The sequence below is a fragment of the Pleurodeles waltl genome, chromosome 7, assembly GCF_031143425.1.
Source record: "Pleurodeles waltl isolate 20211129_DDA chromosome 7, aPleWal1.hap1.20221129, whole genome shotgun sequence".
Lineage (NCBI taxonomy): Eukaryota > Metazoa > Chordata > Amphibia > Caudata > Salamandridae > Pleurodeles > Pleurodeles waltl.
Window position 1 is genome coordinate 968,526,971 of NC_090446.1, and position 20,158 is coordinate 968,547,128.

Genomic DNA, 20,158 nt, shown 5'->3' on the forward strand with positions numbered 1-20,158 from the left:
ATCCCAACCCACCCAGTGCGTCTTTAGGACCTATGATTCGTAGTAAGTGGACAGCACTACTAGTTTAAGGTGTACAATCTGAGTCACTGAAGCTCCAGTGATGTTTGTAAAGTGCAGAGTATTAGTATCGGCATATCTGTGCAGAAATGCTATACGTGGCTACCCATACTGGGATGATGTTCATCATCAACTCAAAAACGTCACAACTTCAACCACAGCAGGCCCAACCTTTACTGGGTTCTGTTCTCAGCATTGTAACAGAAAAAGAATACATCATCAAACAGAGAGTGACAGCATTCCAACAGCTGCTGTCTCTTTTTCCAGACATAATGTCTCCTTATTTCATGAACTGTCATGAAACTGTTGGGGATGGTGGTCTCATGCATAGTGGTTGCACCACATAGTAGATTGCATATTTGCTCACTTTAGGAGTGCCCCCTGAGACAATGGACCACAATTGAAGGGAATGGGGAAGATCTAGTGTTGGTAATAAGCTGGGCTCGGAACATGCTTGTTTGGTGAAAGAACCACAACATGTTAATAGGTAGACCCATTCTAGACCCCCTCTTCTACAAGTGACCATCACCACCAATGCATCTCTTGTGGGGTATGCTGTTCAGCTACACTAACTGACCATACAAGGCACCCATTAGGACCAGGGGCAACACATAAACTACCTGGAACTGCTACGTACCAGTTCAGCCCTGGAAGCAGTCACCAAAATCATCAAGGGTAATACAATCCTCATAAAGAAAGACAACGTGGCAGCCATGTATTACATCTAGAATCAGGGGGAAACCCACTCTTCAGCTTCACTTGTAAAGCGCAGCTGTCACCAAATTGGTATATTGGTGCTAAGCATGCACATAAGTAATATCCTGCTAAAAATATGCACCAGCACAAACTCGAGAAACAGTGGTTACTTCAGTAAGAGCCAGGTCTTCAAATCTTTCCTGAATTGCAGCATATCCAATGAGACCCTTAACAAAGGAGGAAGCTCGTTTCACATCTGTGCCACTTTCAATGTGAAAGCCCGTTCTCCTTGCCTTGACCTTCTGAATTTATTGATACAGACCAAATTTGCGGATCTTGAATGGAGATGTCTCCCAGGCACATATCCCTTCAATATGTGGTGCAAAGGGACAGGGCCTTTTCACTGTAGTGCCTTAAGCACTATGCACATGGATTTGAAAATAATTCCCTGATTCAGAGGAAGCCAGTGCAATTTCTTTAGGGCATTAGATGATGAGGACTTATGGGGTCTGTTCAGAGCAAATGCTGCCTCTTGCACTCTGTATAGTCTCCTCACCAAAAATTCAGAAGCTCCAAGTAGCAGGGGATTTGAATAATCTAGTCTACTAAGTATAACACTCCGCACAAACAAGAACTTGGCTTGAGCAGGCAGCAAAGGTAGCGCTTTTCTTAGAGCAAAAAGGAGTGCAAAGCAAATACCTGTAACTTTTGTGACACAGCTTTCCAGAGACAGCTTGACGTCAAATACAACCCCAAGGTTGTCGAAGATCCGACTCAATAATAAGTCATGAGTCTGAACTCCATCCACAAATCCTTTACAGATTGGGGGATCCTGATCGTTGACCTTTTTTCCACCCCAAAAATCGAAAACACCAAAACTTCATCCCAAGGTATTCGCCCCTACAGTCCATGGGCAATGCACTATGGATCAACTGGTCAGGAATATTTGCCACCACTTTTCCTCCTCTCCCCTCATCTCATAGGACATGAGGAAGATGAGGCAGATGTCCATGACCTTTATTCTTGTAGCATCAACCTAGGCAATGCAGCCCTGGTATTCAGTGCTTCTAGATATGTCGCTCAATCCCCATGAGAAGCTCTCACTGAGGCTGGACCTCCTCACCTAGCATCAGGGCCATCACAGACACCAAACGGCTCACCTTTGCTACACAAGGCACACAAGCCTACTGCGCATGATTGCTGTGCAGCTAAGTGGAAACAAATGTCAACAGCTGCATTGCTAAACACATAGGCCCCTCCTAGAAGTTTCTACAAGGTATTATCTGCTACCTATTATGTTTACAGAAGGTAGAGTTAGCTTGCACTACCATCTGTCTACATCTGCTGTAGTTACTTCATTCATGCTGAACAGGGAAAGTAAGTCCCTTTTCAAATTTTCTTTTGTGAATGCCTTCATGGAGGTTTCCAAGAGTTATACTTCTCAAAATGCATCTAGTCTCATGTCTCCACCCTTCAAGCCAATCCACTCTGGTCTGCTCTTCTCATCATGGAAGGTGACTGCCTTGGTAGCAGTCACCACCTTCAGACCCCTCAGCAAGCTGCAGGCTTTAACCATAAAGGAACATTTCATTCAGGTCCTTAAGAACAGGGTGGTCCTTAGAACCAATCCGAAATTCCGGTTTCATCTTTTATACTACCCCTACCTCCTGAATCCAAGATTAATAAGCTCATATCAGTACCTTTTGCAATTTATGGAGGCTGCCCTGTCTCCACTGCTTTTCCTGCTCATTAAGAAGCCATTGCTCGTGTGACTGCAGCATGTGGGACATGACTGGGAATCGCACTGGATGGTAGGACACACAAGGTCTTGCTTTACACCGATGATATATTCCTCTATTTAAAGGATGCATGATCCTGACACAAAAGTTAAGGTACCATTCTGCATATGTTTGGTGCAGTAGTGGGACTGAGGGTTAACGGCTAAATCGTGCATCTTCCCTCTTTGTTCAGAGGTAGTGGGCTTTGACCTCGGGGTGGCCCCTTCCCAGGAGAGAGATCAACTTTCTGTTACCTTGGGGTGCGGATCTATCACTGCAACCTTGATATGTTTGAGGGTAATCTCACCTTTTGGAGAAAGCTCCTTTTGGCCACAGTGGGCCATACAGCACAATCATCTAAAATTATGATGCTGCCAGACTCCTCTATTATTTCACTAGCATCCCATTCATTCCCCCTAAAACATTCTTTTGAGACTTGAGTAGCAAATTAATTGACATATTCTGGAGTAATGGTCAATGCAGAATATCATTAGCTAAGGTTCATCTACCTGTCGATTATGACGGCCTGGCTGCCCCTACTTTTGAACAATACTATCCAGGGATGTGGAATTAATGGTCAATGCAGAATATCATTAGCTAAGGTTCATCTACCTGTCGATTATGACGGCCTGGCTGGATGACGGCCTGGCTGCCCCTACTTTTGAACAATACTATCCAGGGATGTGGAATTCCTATCGCCCGACGCCCGGGACATCTTGTTTGGGGTCAAGGGCAACAAGTTTTTATGTTTACTTTGTCCTTGGGACAAGTAGGCCCAATCCTCTGCAGCACAAACCCCTTTGGCTGCTTGTTTACAGAGAGTGGAACTCTCTGCAGTTGAGGTAATGTGTTTCCAAAAGATAATGCTGTTCGAACTTGTATTTATGGTTCATTATTTGAAAGCCTTCATTATTAGGGTGAGTGCTGTAAATAAATGTTTTAAGGTCACACTTCACTACTGACGTTGGTTCCAGTACAAAAAAAAAAAAAGAAAAACCTGTATACACAGGTTTGAAAAGTTTAGGCTATGAGGCTAAGTATAATGCTCCCAGAATGCTCTCTGATTAGATGCAAATTAAGTGTCATTTAGTAAAATGTTTTGATACATGCTAGTATTTCCCAAAAATATTTCTAATGGAAAATGAGTGTAACCATTTTCAACACGATTATGGGAAGCATGAAAATAAACAAACCCTGACAAAGCCAACTGATCTGACATATTTTTATAAGTCTTTTAGTTTCATCAATGCCTGTCTTGTTTTGACATGGCTTTTGTAACACTTTATTGTTGTGGGAGCTACCAGGCCCTCAACATTGTAACAAACACTGGCAAAAAAAAAAAAAAAAAAACATTTTTGAACTCTAAAAGCACACGTTGCCACCAGTGGTATAACACAGGCCCCGCAGCCGCCCTCCAGAGGGCCCCTTCAGCACAGCACCTGCCCTGAGTGAGTCTGGAGAGGGGGCTCCTCCATGTTCTTTGCAAAGGGGCACCCTCCAGTTTCGTTACGTCACTGTTGCCACTGTAGTTCCTGACACTGAACAAGACTACTTTTGTGTGCCAATATGCTCCTTGTGGAAGAGCAGAATGCGATCACTCACAGTAAAGCCAGCCGAAAGAGAGAGAAATAGAAGTTTAATAAAAACAAAATGTCTTTGTTAACACCAGACCTAATTAGGGACCAACACCCACATGTAGGTAGCTTTTTGCATGTCGCAAACAGCGACTTTCGCTGTTTGCGACGTGCAAAAAGCACATTGCGATGCACAAACCCAGTTTTGCAACTCGGTAACCTGGTTACAGAATCGCAAAACGGGTTTGCGACTCGCAATTAGGAAGGGGTGTTCCTTTCCTAATTGCGACTCGCAGTGCAATGTAGGATTGTTTTGCGAACGCGGGCGCAAACCAATCGCAGTTTGCACCCATTTCAAATGGGTGCTAACACTTTCACAAAAGGGAAGGGGTCCCTATGGGACCCCTTCCCCATTGTGAATGTCACTGTAAACATTTTTTCAGAGCAGGCAGTGTTCCTGTGGACCACTGCCTGCTCTGAAAAAATTAAACGAAAACGGTTCATTTTTCGTTTTTGTAATGCATCTCGTTTTCCTTTAAGGAAAACGGGCTGCAATACAAAAAAAAAAAAAAATGCTTTATTGAAAAGCAGTCACAAACATGGTGGTCTGCTGTCTCCAGCAGGCCACCATCCCTGTGAGGGCCGCCATTCGCAAGGGGGTCGCAAATTGTGACCCACCTCATGATTATTCATGAGGTGGGCATTTGCGAAGCTCTTGCGAATCACAGATGGTGTCAGGGACACCATCCTACATTCAGATTTGCGACTCGCAATTTGCGGGTCGCAAATCTGAACCTACATACATGTGGCCCCAAATTCCTAAAGAAAGTCACAAAAGTGCACCCATGGTATATGTCGTACCTCTATAAAATATTTGTGAACTGTATTTTAGCATGGGTAAATACGCATGTGTAGATTTGCTCATGTGAAAATCTATTGAGCATTTGCAAGTTCATGTTCCCTCCAGCCACTTTCTTCCCAACCCTGGAAGAAGTTCTAATTCTGCCATTGTCAGGAGTAAATGTCCAACCTTTCTTATTATGGGAAAATATTAGAGAGAAGCTGGTGAAAATCTTTAAAACATGCAGGTTAGTAGGTTTGCAGACTCAAAGGCATTCCAGCCCTGGAACTATTGCTTACTGCTTCCTCCAGCCCCAGTATGCAGATCTGCAGAAAGGTGGCAAAATAAGGAAATTGCTACAGTAGGGATTGAAACTGCAAGTATTCAAGCCCTACTATGGTAGTAGCCCTGGCATAATCAGAGAGGCTATTATCAGAGCTCTTACATAATGAGATTGCTGCCATAATTTGCCGCCACACTACATGGCACCGAAGGGACAAGTAGATCTTTTTACAGGACAAGTAGATTTAAGAAGCAACCTGTCCCCTGGACAAGTAGATATTTTAAAAAATTCCACACCCCTGCTATCTAGCTGCTCAGTTTCAGTGGGCATCGCACTGGCTTTCAAACAGGTAATTATTTGTGACTTAAAGTGAACAGGGCCTGCTTTCACCTTAGACTCTGTCACAGCTCCTATTGCCCAGGGCCAAGGCTGGTAGCAAAATGTCTCACCTAATGACAGTGGTGATGCGTATGCCAAAGTACACAAATGAGCAAACGTGCCATTATAAATGCTCCTACCATTCCACTGTTAGGGCAACCCAAATATTAGGGCTCTCTAACTGCTGCTGAGAAGCACTGGTGAAGCATAGCAGATATACACACACACCAGGGAGTTGTTTCCAAGACTCTTGTCTCCTTACTTTTGTGGAGCTCACTGAGGTCTTTGGAGTTCACAAAGGCCAGTATCCCTCCTATAGATTGGTAGTTAAATCTTACTACATACACTGGAACATTACAATTGAAGAACCACAAGCATACTCTAATGTGGGCACTTATAAGCACTGCACAATTTAGAGTGGGGGCAAGGCCCTTAAATACCCATATACAATTACCCGATGCATACTTCAAGTGCATAAAAATGCTCAATCCTACATCAGGTATATCTAACATCTGATAAAATCAACTGCATCTTCCCTGATGCTGGCTTTCCCTGCCCTTGCAGCAGCCACCTGCATGCTAATCTCTAGCATATGCTTTGGAACTGTGCTTCTCTAGCATAATATTGGTACAAAATTCTAGAAACTCTGGTTAAATTTGCCCAATGCTGTGTCCCCAATAACTGGGAGATGTGTGTGCTAAGGCTTTTCAAGTGTACTGAGGCAAATACAGTGGTGGCCCACTTCATAGACCAGACTCTGCTGCTAGCTAATCGTGGTCTCCCTCTAAAACGGTGGGCAAATTCACCTCCTATGGTTGCTTCATGCAGTTTTCATTAGTCCGCTGGCCTAAAGCAGAAAGTGGGGTGACGAGAAGAGGCTGGAGGACTCAGTAAGCATCCTATTTGTATGGAAGGGAAAACTTAACTCTTCCAGAATCAAAACATTAACAAGGATGACTTCCTCTCTGCCCAAACGTTTTACACTAGTGCAAGTGGGCAATAATGTGAGCTTGAGGATCCAACACACCTGGTCACACGTCATCTACTCTCATGTTCTTACACAAAGCAAAACATACCCGCGATTATCCTGACTACATCGCCCTGTCTTTCTCTCCCCCCCAAAGACTGGCAAGTTTAGCAAAAACATATTGTAAGGAATGCCTCCTTGCCATGGTTACCCCCTGACTTTTTGCCTTTGCTGATGCTAAGTTATTATTTGAAAGTGTGCTGGAACCCTACTAACCAGGCCCCAGCACTAGTGTTCTTTCCCTAAACTGTACCTTTGTATGGCACAACCCTGGCACTCAGGCAAATCCCTTGTAACTAGTACCCATGGCCCTGATGCCAGGGAAGGTCTCTAAGGGCTGCAGCATGTCTTATGCCACCCTGGGAACCCCTCACTCAGCACATACACACTGCTTGCCAGCTTGTGTGTGCTGGTGGGGAGAAAATGACTAAGTCGACATGGCACTCCCCTCAGAGTGCCATGCCAACCTCACACTGCCTGTGGCATAGGTAAGTCACCCCTCTAGCAGGCCTTACAGCCGTAAGGCAGGGTGCACTATTCCACAGGTGAGGGCATATTAATATAGTTTCAATTATTTCTGAATAAATATAGAATTCTGCACTTATACATAACAAGCAAGAAAGAATCCTTTCCATAGAGACAAAATACTTTTCTCCTATTCCTTCTTCCAGACCTTGGCTGGCTTCTTGCTGAGATGGATCATATCTCCAAATCATGTTGGTCAGGTCTCCTGGGTCCTAGTCAAGGCCCTGTTGCTTGCATGGTGCAGTTAATGGTACATTTTCATTGTGGTTTTCTTCCCTGGAGAAAATGTATTCTGCAGGATATCTTTTCACGCTTTCTCTCTTCCAGCAGCTTTCTAGCCCAACCGAACTTGGTTGGCATCTTAGCAGCATAGTTCATGACCCTCACCCCAAGGAGTGAGCCCATCTTCTCTAACACGATTTCCAGATTGATATAGGATTTTAGGTTTATGCTGGTTCACTAGAAAGCTATCTGCTATTAGGGTGCCACCCTATGGCATGTCCCATGTTTCTTGTTCTTATCTTAGAGATAAGTGGGCTTGTATGGATTAGTGTTGCACAGTAAATAGAAGTTAATCACTATAGTAGCTTGTTAATGGCAGTTCATAGCCCCTCTCATTCTAGACAGCTCTCTCACCTATCATGCTGTTGTCTAATTAGCCTTTAAGTATCTTCTTCTGGCAGAGATTACGAGCTGATAACCTAAACCCTATGGGTTTGCATAGGAGGCAGGTTTTGGCTAAGATCAGGCCACTTGTTTACACACAATTTATATTTTTGTATTGTTTCTACTGAGAAATGTCTCTATATTGTCACCTATTTGCTGGGGGTACTAAATGTCTGACGTAAGGTAAAATGAGGAGTACCTGTTCAGGAGTGACTACAGTCAGTAACTCAAACATTATCAAAAACTGAACAAATGATTAATGTTAACATTTGCATCTAAACCCTTGCTTTATGTGTACTTGTGTAATGGTTGCTCTTTCTTTTGCAGTGGACACTGATGAAATTATGCAGCTACATTTAGCTGATATAGGCAGTATACAACTCGATGACATGGTGAAGGTGAAGCTGCTGGACTCTATTTCTGTGTCAGAGGTGGTTATGGTGCCCTATTACAACCTAAGTGACGATGTCATGGAAATGGCTAAGCAGTTACATCAATTTAAAGACAGCCATATCTTCTGTCTTTGCTGGGAAAGAGAAGCCAAGGCCGTTGGGTGTGAGAACAATGAGGATCTTGACCAAGAACTGACTCTGCTAGAGTTAAAAAACAAACTGTTTGATCCATGCTTTGAAAAGTACAAGGAAATACATCAAAACGTGAAATTGGGGACGCTCACATTTAAAGTGGTGAATGAAACTTTCAAAGGCTTCAAAGACAGTTACAAGGAGCTGAAGGAGGAGCTCCAGATCATGCATCGTCTTGATGTGGTAGACAAGGGACAATGGATTGATTTCCGAGTGCAGCAGTTTGAGCAGTACCACCAGCTCCATCTGGCCATTAACTCTGCCAACGTCATCGCAAAGGTTCAGAAAGAGCTGAAGCTGTCTGGTGATTTCGGAACACTGAAGACATTATTACAAATTGTAAGTTCACTGTAACATAATTGACTACAAAAAGAGTGAAGGATGAATGGTTAATGAGCACTTGTAAAACATTGAAAACCACATAATCAGAGAATCAAGCAGGTTCTCCTGGTGGATGTTTCTAACCGCAGATTCCTCAAATTATAAATATTCCCACAGGTGTCAGGCTGGATCTGGAAACTCAAAAGCAGTATTCCCTGTGTGCTGGTAGGTGGTGTTGTGGGGATCGCTGTTGAATCGCTCCAGAAGTGACAAGCAGGGCTGCATATAAGTGCCACTCACGCACACTGCCATCCTTTTTTTTGGACTAGAAGCTCACTGTTCTTTAAGTATTTTTTTCTCAAATTTTCTTTTCCAGTTTGCAAGGGACAATGTGTCATTCCAAAAAATAAACGATTTGAACCTTGTCGGGACTGTCAAAAACAGATATCTGTGTCAGAATCCCACAAAGTATGTCTGTGATGCCTTGTGTTAGGCCACAACTCCAATGTTCCTGCTCCTGAAGTCATTTCCTTACCACAAACTAGTTGAGGTTGAAGCCTTTAGGTAAATCTAAGAAAAAGCATAAGAAATCTAAGCAGGAATTGGCCCTTTCCTGCCACACTCAACCTCAAGAGAGGGCATGAAAACATCAACTTGCCTCCTGAATTCCTGAGAAGCCGATTCAGAGATTGGTTCTAATTCAGCACATGGGTTTCTGGATCCATCTGTGATGTTGCAGCAAATAGTCATTTGCAGAGGCCATGCCTCATATGTTTGGGATGTTTCTGGCTGCTTCGGACCCCAAGGGTCCGCTGAGGCCCCCAGATGGGACTCCTCCAGCGTGTTTGCTCTCTGTGCCTTCTCCTTAGTCTGTATCGGGCTGTGCACCGTCTTTGGTGCCAGCTTAAGTTCTGAAGCCCCTTTCTGCTTCGATTCTTTTCTCCTTGATGCTGGTGCTGACGCCACTAGCACCAGGAGAGGAGCCAATACTCATAGTAGTTTTCAACTCTGCATCGACTTTGAATTAACCACGTCCTGTGGCGGCACAGTCAGTACCCAACCCCTCCAACTTGGATACCTGCCATTACCATACAGTAAAGCTCATAATCTGCATCTGCCTTTTGTGTCAGATTCTGCTAATAATGACTATGATAAAGGGGTCAGGGTTGGCCTTTAATCTGAAGAGGACAATTAGTACTCTGAACTACAGGATGCCTGTGGTCTGGACACTTCCCTAGACACTTGCTTGTCTCTCCGCCTGGTCCTTCCACTGAAGAGATCCTCTTTTCCAATGGTCATGAGGTGGGCTGCTGATGTCCTTGACATTCAGCTACCTACAATTAAGGTCAGAATGAAACGTCTTAACATCTTTAGTCTCAGGAAGCACCAAATGAACCTTTACTCTCAATCAATGATTGATTCTCTTTGAAGCCCGTGGGCAAAGTCGTGTTCTGAGCCCAAAGTTATTAGACAGGTGGCTCATGGCCACAGATTGGCACTGGGAGATCCCGGACTGTTTTTGTTGTTTTCTGACACAACACCCTACACCTAGGAGTTTGGTGGCCCAAGCATCCACTAGCAGAGTCAACCAAAATGCCTTCCCCAAGACAACTTCTGATAGTAAGCCTAAGCGCATTGAAACATATAAGGCAAACACATATTTTCTTTAGCTAGCCTTGCTTTGTGCTTGGTCAATACTAGCTGCTCCCTCGGCCATGCTTCGGGGGATACAGTTGACCAGCAGCTCTTGAAGACCTATGTGCTTCTTTAGCCTAAACTAAACAGCATGGCTGGGATGCAGCAAAGTTTGTGATACGGTCTGGCTTCGAAATAACTGACTGCCTGGGTTTTACAATTGGCACAAGTGTAGTGCTTTGGCACCGCACTTGATGAGGTCTATGGGCTCCTCTGGGAATGCCCAGGCATCTGTGATGGATATAGCATTTGATGGTTCTCTCCTTTTTGGTGAAAAATCAGTCTGCACTGGAACACTTTAAGATAAGTCGCAGTATAACATGTTCCCTGTGAATGTCAGCTTATAGGAGACAGTTTCTGTAGCAGTTTCTCCCCTTTTGCGGCTACGCTGTGGCTTTTCAATATGGCCAACGGCAGACACCACAGCCTCCCCAGCTATTTCGTGGCTGAGGCCAATGCAAACTAGATAACATATAGGGCATCAGGGACTATGTGCAGTTCAGTCCCCCGCACCTCCAGGAGCCACAATCAAAAAACACTTTAGTGTTTCCTTTTCACCCCACACCCACACACTGTAGGTGGTAGGATCAGACATTTCCTGCAAAGTTGGCAGGACAAACCTTTGGATGCATGGGTCATCCAAATGTTGAAATAGGGCCACACCCTCCCATTCCTTTCTGCCCTGCTACCCCCACCCCTCAGTCAACATGGCTGATGGATGAACACTTGTATTTTTTTTCAGCAGGAAGTGCAGTCTCTATTGGCTAAAGGAGCCATAGAGAGGGTCCTGGCCTCAGATGTAAGAACTGGGTGTTAACGCTCACTAGTTCATTGTGCCAAAGAAGGACAGAAAATGCGTATTATTTTCGATCTACACCCTCTCAGCCCCTTCCTATAGAAGGACAATATCAAGATGCCCACACTGGCCCAAGTCTTTTCAACCCTGGATCCCAGAGACTGGATGCTAGTGTTGGACCTGCAGGGTGCGCATTTCCATATTATTGTCCTGCAGGCCCACCATTACCTGCAGTTTGCATTAGGCCAGGAGCGTTTCCATTTTGCCCTGCTCCCCTTTTGTCTTACCAGTGCCCCTCTCTGTTCACAAAAATGAAGGGGGTGGTCACAGCACATTTTCGGAGAATGGGGTTGCAAGTCTTACCATAACAAGATGATTGGCTATTGAAAGTGGACTTGCCACAGGCAGTCGTAGACCATTTCCAGGTGATGATCCTCCTCCTAAAATCGTTTGGTTTCACTATCAACATGCCAGTCACACCTGACTCATTCACAGACTCTCCCCTTCATTGGAGCGATCATAGATATGGTGCTGTTCTGTGCCTTCTTTGAGGACTTTCAAGCTATGATCACAACATTTCAGGCTCTGTCCTTGATCTCAGTGAGTAAGGAGTTGAAGTTGCTGGGACTTCTGGCCTCCTGCATCCTGCTAGTCTAAAACACCACATGGCACCTGTGGGCTCAGCAGTGGTATGTGAAGTCCCAATGGGCACAGCATCAGAGGATCCTATTGTGTTACATCCAGGTTTTCGGAGGATAATGCAAAAGATCTTTATTGGTGGTTGCTAGACCATAATTGTATCAGTAGAAGACCTTTCTCCTTATGCCACCCAGAGCTGATGGTGGTCGCTGATGTATCATAACTGGGTTGGGAGGACATCTGGCACAGTGGAAAACAGAGGATTCTGGCCTTCAGCAGAACCTCTGCTTCACATCAGTCTGTTGGAGCAGCGGGCGATCCATGTTAGACTGAAAGCCTTCCTGACATCTATCAAGGGGAGGCTAGTACAGGCACTGACAGACAACACCACTGCCATGTGGTACTACAACAAGCAGGGCAGAGTGGGATCTTGGGTCATGTTCCAGGGGCTCTGCACCTCCTTAAGTGGCTGTTTTGCCCAGGCCTTTTTCTTATTGTGAACCACCTGGTGGAATCTCTAAAAGTTAAGGCACATGAACTTAGTCACTGGCACCTAGTAGATCACAAATATCAGCTACACCGGGAGATGGTGCAGGTCATTTTTCCAGAAATGTGGAGAACCCTAATTCATCATGTTTACCGCTGCTAAAACATTCAATGTCAGCATTATGCATGCTTGAGTCCCCAAGAAGACTCTTTCTCAGAGAATCATTCTGGATTGAGCCAGGAGACTTGATATCCAGAACTTCTGAGTAGGATGAGTATCTGTCCTCTGATCAAGCTGGTGCTTCAGAAGGACCTACTGTAACTGCAACAGGACAGTGTCCTGCACGCCCGTCCTTTCACTCTGGACCTCCATGCATGGGAATTGAGCTGCAGCATTGAGTCACATTCCATCTTCCTCCTGAAGTTGTTGATGTGACTATAGCAGCCAAGTGCCATCTGCAAAATCAGTGTACACGAGACGTTGGGAAAAGCTTGTTGCTTGGTGCAACAACTGTTGGATTGACCCACTAAAATTGTCTTTGCCTGAAATTTTATTTTTTTGTATTTGGTCAGTCAAAGACTTGCATTGGGCACTGTGGTTCTTTCAGCTTTAAGGTTGTTAGATCAAGCCACTTTGTTTAAATAACCTGTTGCGATGAGATTTCTTAAATGTTTATAGCACATCTCGACTGAAGCCCTTCATGATGCCACAGTCGGACTCACATTTGGCTCTCACTTGAATAATGTGCACCCTGTTTGAGCCAACGGACAGCTGTCCTCTGGATCTCTTGATCCTGAAAACAGTTTTTCTGGTCATGATTAAGTCAGCTTGTGAGTGAGTGGCTATTTCGGTCCAGCTGCCTTTAATGACGCTCTTCCCATACAAGCTGGTACTGAGAAGTCAAGCTGCATTGCTGCCAAAAGAAGTAACATCTTTCCACTTCATGCCGGCTATTACTCTTTGTCTCATCATACCCCTCGAAATAGGAGGAAGACTACTTTGTTTGAATCCCAAGAGAGCTGTTACTTGTATATTGATTGTATCAAAACTTTACATAGGCAATCAACTTGTTGTGGATTTTCCAAGAGCTAAGAAGGGCCAGGCAGTGCAGAAAACGTTATCTGCTATGCTTTGTCTAGGAAGCAGCCTCCTGAATGTTTGAGGGGTCAATGCACTTGAGCCAGTGCTGCTGCTACTATGCTAGCATGCCAGTGCCTCTTCTTAATATCTGTCAGGCTGCCAGGCTGGCATCAGTGCACAAGTTCACAAAACACTATTGCCTGAGCAGTCAGCTCTGTGGGAATGGGCATTATGCCTGTGTGGTCCTGAAGTACTGTATGGTATGAGCCAGATCACCACCATGGGGGTTACTCCTTTGGTATCTATACATAAGGTGAGTAATATGCGGTTAGAAGTATTCATCAGGCGAACAATTTATTTTTATTCTGGAACACTCTTTCTGATGTATACTCTATTTAACCACAGATTCTTGACTGACCATCCATCCTCCCCTTTCTGTAGAATCAATGCTTTTTCGGTATAAGCATGTCCCAGTCAAGAGATCTGCAGACTGGTCACACCTGTTTGCTCATGGCTCTGTGCCTCAGAGTAATGAGAAACCTTGGAAAGCAATTGATGTCAGAGCAGATGTGTGGCACTTGTATGCTCCTCACTTCCTGAGCTGTTTGACTCTGAACCATATGACGCCACCCACCGACGAACTACTTTTCACTTTCCAGATCCAATGTGCTGCCTGTAGCAATACATAGAGGGAGGAATCTGCAGTTAGATAGATCATCCACCAAAAAGAATGTTACCAACGGTAAGTAACGTGTTCTTTAAAACCTAAATGGTACTTACCATATCAACATCTGCATTCATAGGGCTTGATTTACAGTTTGGCGACAGGTACTTTGTCACAAACAGGACAGATACCCCACCTGCCTTATAACCATATTAAAATATAATGCAGTTATAATAAGGTGGATAGGATAATCACCCCATTTGTGACAGAGTAACCATCCACCAAACCATACATCTGGTCCATAGGCTTAAAGCCCCTTTAATCACATGTATGTGGTAGCCAAGGCTTTTGACATCCATGCTCATTTAAGAAGCAAGATAGAGGGTTACCCTCTTCACTTCCATTCTCTGTCCCATCATTCCCGAGTGTATCTTTTCTTAAGTCCTCTTTTATTCTGCATCTAGATTGAAGCATGTTAAAGCTAGTGTAGGGATAAGGAAATTCAGGGGTTGGGTTTTATGGATGAAGGAATAATATGATAGTTACCTTGATTCTCTAGCTTTGCATCTTCTATAGGTTCACATGCTTGAATCATTCTCCTTCATCTGGCTGGGATACTCTGTTCTGTACACAGCATAGAACACTGTTACCTGCCTCTGGCCAAAGAATAAGGTTGATTTAGTAACATTTTTAACTCGTTGACAACTGCCAAAACTTCAGACTGTGAGATGAATGTGCTGAGTAGTCCAATCCCACCCAGGCCACCATAGTTCATATGGAGTTTAAGGGATTTAGGGCCTAGATGTATGATCTAAAGCTTGAGGTTACATTATTTAGCTTAGTTAGAAGGGAATAAGTATTATTACATTAAGTGGGGAATCCCATCATCTAAGATGGTCACTATGTGAAAGTGATAATTTGTTTTTTTTCATGAAGGGATTTTCCTTACAATGTAATCTTCATCACTGCCTCTAAAATGGTATCTTTTTTTATGTATTGAGTCTCCTCACATGGCTGCTTACCACTGTCTCTCTTGGAGCCTGCAGAGAGAATCATAGCTGCAGACCCTCTCCCTAACCATTACGGTACCACACAAGAGTTGGCAGAACAATTTATCTTTCAGTTATGGGGGACAAAAGAAGGTTCCCATTAGACTTAGTGGACAGGACATTTTACCCTTGGACTTAGAAGCCAGTACTGCGAGTCCCATATTTCTCCTAAATAGAAGCAATGTTCAAGACTATTGCTTCCCCTAAAAAGTTGCTTCTCCTGGTGCAGCTCTGCAGCCAAACAGGAATGCTCTGTTACTTCTTGCCACCGCTGTTGTCATGATACACTGCTGTCCACTACACTCCCTGCTGTCCTTGCTTAGCATCTTTACTGTATTATGAACAAAGCCCTGGATACACTCAGAGACTGGGGTCCAACATACCAATGCAGCTAGCTTACTGCCTAGCGAAGAGAATTGTTCCATTGGGATGAAAACATGCCATGGCAAAAGCCCTACCGAAAGATCCTACACTAGACCCGCTCTATCTTGAGAATTACAGATCCATCTTGCTGCTTCGTGGTCTGGAACAAATACATCATAACATGTTAATCAGACACTGTCAGAATTCCTAGAACTGAACAACATGCTTTACATAACCCAAACAGTATTTCGACCTAGGCACAGAATTAAAACCACCCTTTTGGCAGTGGTGGAGGAATCATAGAGGCTGCTTGATCAGGGAGGCTCTGCAACCATCCTTCTTGACCTAAGTACAGACTATGATAGTGTAAATCACAATATCCTTATCGAAAGAGTGTCCTGTGCAGGAGTCTCAGGATCAGCCCTGAGATGGCTTGACTCCTTCCTGAGAGACAGGACTTCCCAGGTTTTCATAGGATCCTGTAACTCCGACATACTCACTCTGAGCTGAGAAGTACCACAGGGCTCGTCATTAAGCCCCACCCTGTTCAACCTATGTATGCTCCTGTTGGCAGACATTGTATCTCCATTTAGGATGTCTGTCATCTCTTATGCTGACAATACCAAACAGTTTCTTTTCTCTCACTCCTGAACAGGATCCCCAATCCCCCACTTTGGGCCGCTGTTAGGAAAGAGTGGCCATTTGGATGAACAAATCTTGTCTCAAGCTAAATGGGGACAAGACTAAGATGATGATACTGGGAAACTGTTTTAAACCATGCTTGAGACTGTGCAGGGCAAGCCTCCTGCCCGAAGACGGTTCTAAAGTCCGGGAGTATAGCTTGACTGTCCATGAAAGCCTAGGCTGCGAAGCTCTCAGCCAGCTGTCATGACATTCTTAGAATGCTCCACAAAATCCTGTATGTACAACCCCCACTCTCCAGAAGGTCGTAGTCCAGGCATTGATAGTTCCTTGCGTGGACTTTTGAAAATTCACTTTACCTAGGAGCTTCAAAAGCGGTCTCCAGGAAACTTCAACAGACTATCCTTTTAAATACCCAGGAACAGCTCAGCCTGACAGGCCCTGGTTTCCCTCCATTGGCTTCTGGTTGATCAGATGATCAAAGTCAGAGCCCTGTGCATAGCTCATAGAGCACTGTCAGACAGGGCCCCCCCTATTTTATGACCTATGATTTCTTACTACACTCCCAGGAGAACCCTTCAATCCTTTAACACCTGACAGTCAGTGGTCTCCATCATCTAAAAGGCGAGAAGTGGGGGAAGGCCCTTCAGGCATAATGTAGCCAAGTTATGGAGCTTCCTCCCTCGCGCTGCAAACAGAAAATTAATTGCCTTTCTGTAAACTCCTAAAAACCTGTCTTTTTGAAAATATACCCCTCTAGAGCGCTTGGTCTAGCCTGTGCCTCACTAACAGTGCTGGGATGCCTATGGGGACTACGCACTCTACAGATGCAAAATAGTACAGTTGACAATAAATAGCTGTTATCGACTGTGTTCCCCAAGGGCTAATGTGAGAACAATGCATATGTGTACAGCTCTACTAAAATTTAAGGTTCTATTTAGCCACTATTTTCCATCTTGCATAATGTCCCTCTTTAAATTATTGTATTCTAGTGGTATCAATCCTTAAGCACCTGATTCATTTATTTCCATATTGTTTTTTGATCGAAGCAGTGCTTTACCTGGTCCTTCTGTCTTCTCCATATTCCCCTTGACCCGGAGACCTGTCCAGCCCCCTATTCTATAGTCTTGTCACTATCTATCCTGTATTTCTTTTGCCTCAGCACTCTCAGGCCTGCATTACTCTGTTTAAAAGTTTATAACTACTGTAAATAGACTGTTGTTAATTTAATCCCTCTAGTGCTGGTTATGTGAAGTTCATGTCCGCTGCAGTGCCTCTGGAGTTCTGGCACACTGGATTGAGAATCTGTTTAGTGCTCACACTAGAAGTGATTTCCCTGTCAGCCCCCATTGTTGGGCTACAAGTGAAGCTCTTCCTTGCAGCCTGAGATATTATTTTATACTTTTCAGTGAAAATCAAAGTGCCATACATGCTAATGTCATTGAAATTGAAACTGAATGCAGATGGAGTATGTGGTCTTCAGATGTTTGCATTGTCATCAATGGTCAAAGGCCCAGCTCAGCCCGTCGAGTACCATTCTCAATGTGAAGGGTCCTCTTGGAAAGGGTACATTCTCCCCTTTCTAATGGTAGCTTTCCCCAATGAATTCCTGATCCATTCCCAGAGGTCTCTACCATCCAGGTCCAAGATGCTTTTTTGGCCCTGGTGCAAGCAGAGAGCCAAATATGAAAACACAAAATGAACAGGGAGGGGCAGGCCTGTTCTGACATTGGACTGTTCTGTGAAACCACAGCCTCCCGTCAGTCTTTCTGCCCTTTATGGATTCCGATTGGAGATGGTTCACTTTCAACCTACCCATCTAGAGGGATCAGAAAGCCCATTAAACCCCCAGGGAATATTTATTGCTAATAATGGGGTGTGAAGACCTGCACTCGAATAAGACTACATCTCCCTTCTGGGTCGCAAATTGAGGACTTATCCACTTTCACCCTACCCCTGTGCCTGAAAACCTAGTGAACACTGTTGAAACAAATAAGAAAAGTGATTGGAGAGGAGGCTAGGATGTCCCTGCATAGGGTGCACCATCCCACCCTTGATTCCGGTCATTCTTTTTGCCTGTTTGGGAGAACTGGTTCAGGGACTGCTTGTTAATTCCACCCCTGGAGGACATAAAACACCACTAGACATCAGAAATGTGTTTGGAGAAGGGTCTAGGGTCATCCTCACCTTGCATTTGGCTGCACCGTCATTTACCTTCATCGTTTATCACCATTGCATTGACAGACTTTCTGCCCACCTAGCAGAGAATATTTCCTTTTGTAAAATCATATTCAACTCATACTGGCACGTGGCCTATTCTGAGGACCATACTGTCATTTTGTCTCTTTTGATACGTTCCTAAAATGCACATCAAGGAGAGCAGAAAGCACACTAGCTGACAATTATTTTAAAAACAACAAATGGGGCGGTGGCCAGCCATTTGTGCTATCTAGCCATAAGTTTCCACCCTCTGGGCACAGATAGTTTTTCCTGCCCACTTTGGGGTATATACGTCAGTGTGTACCTCAAATCTGCCTACCACAGTTGGTCTGTAGAAAGCATCACTAGGCACTAGGGATTATGAATGTGGAGTCAGCCCCAGGTAGAGTCTCCTGGCTCAAGCTATCGCCTCCTAATAAGTACCACGGAAATTAGTAAAGGAAGTGAATACAGTCCAGAGCAAGGCATGGCTTGGGCCAAAAAGCTTGGCAACCCACTCTGATTCTGTTTTTGTCACTTATTCAAAAATAATTTCCAGTTTCTAGGGGGAATTTACCAATGATTGGCAGACTGGGGTCTAATGTGTCATCTGCTCATCTTCTAGATCAGGGGTCTATAAACTTGGAGGCTGGCTTCAAGTGATCCCCGTGGGGGGGTGCCAGTCTTAGGCCAAAAGAAGCATTGTGCAGTTAACAGTGCCTTTTTCTAAGCACAAAATAATTTATTTCATTTTTAAATAGGTAATAGAACATAACAGCAGTGTTTAAATGTGCCTAGACATATTTAAACGTTGGTAACTTATTAGAATAATTGTGGAAAATTTTGAGGGGAGCCGGATTATTATTTTTTTCCCTCCTTGAGGGGTACAGCATTAAAAAGTTTGAAAATCACTGTTCTAGAGTGTTACTGCTTTCCTGTTCAGGGACGTTAGGAAAGACTCATTCCCTGTATAGACTTTTTTTTGGGCACACCCAAGTGAAAGTAATTGTGCTCAAAGGTCATATTTCCATTGCAATTCCAGAGTAGGATTTCTTTTGGATAGGAAGGGAAGGTAGATGCAGAACATACACTAACGGCCTATCTTGCAGTGTGTGAGACTCAGAATGTTTCTTGGCCACCGGTTATCATTTTTGGAAAGGCAAAAATAGTGCCTGGTGTGAACGCTGGATCTGTAAACCTCAACCCACAATTTGCACTTCAGACCCCCCTAGGGAAGCATATAGATATTCTGCTTTGACCTATACCCAGGAGTAGGTGAGAGCCACTAAGGGCAATAAATATATTTTTCCTTAAATAGAGAATGCCCAACCTAACTGCTACACATCACTACCTAAATATGATCATTGGGGTGAATGAGAGTACCATAGTGAGCTAAACACTCAGAAATTTAATACGTGTTGAGAGTTTGCAGTTTGTCACTCAAATTTGAAAAGCATGCAGTTTTGGACCCATAGCTTGCACAGCATGCAGACTAGTAAGTACTGTACAAATTGTCCTCTACGGATAACAAAAACTGTACCTTGTAGCATGCAAACGATTTTACTGATAGACACATTTAGAGCTATTCACAAAGATAACTTACACATGTGGTTAAAAAAAGTTGTAAAAATATTTTTATGTTCAGTATTAATGTAAATTAATTTTATATATTTTAACTCTAGAACAAAATGAAAAAATGCTGCAACACTTAACTTATTTGGATTATATCTTTGATTTAAATATAATAAACAAAATATTTTTCTGAAATTAAAGGCAAAAAATAAGTTCCCGCTTAAAGTAAAAACAGAATACAT

At 43.9% G+C, this 20,158-nt stretch overlaps 1 protein-coding gene across 2 annotated transcripts in view; it reads left to right on the forward strand.

Annotated features, from left to right (window-relative positions):
- Positions 1 to 20,158, forward strand: part of RNF213 (ring finger protein 213) — a 1,978,231-nt gene that overhangs the window by 1,001,737 nt on the left and 956,336 nt on the right. For both annotated transcript variants that reach the window (XM_069199724.1, XM_069199725.1), the window contains one exon: positions 8,153 to 8,748. In XM_069199724.1, coding sequence (XP_069055825.1) covers positions 8,153 to 8,748 — 596 coding nt within the window. The remainder of the gene's footprint in view (positions 1 to 8,152; positions 8,749 to 20,158) is intronic.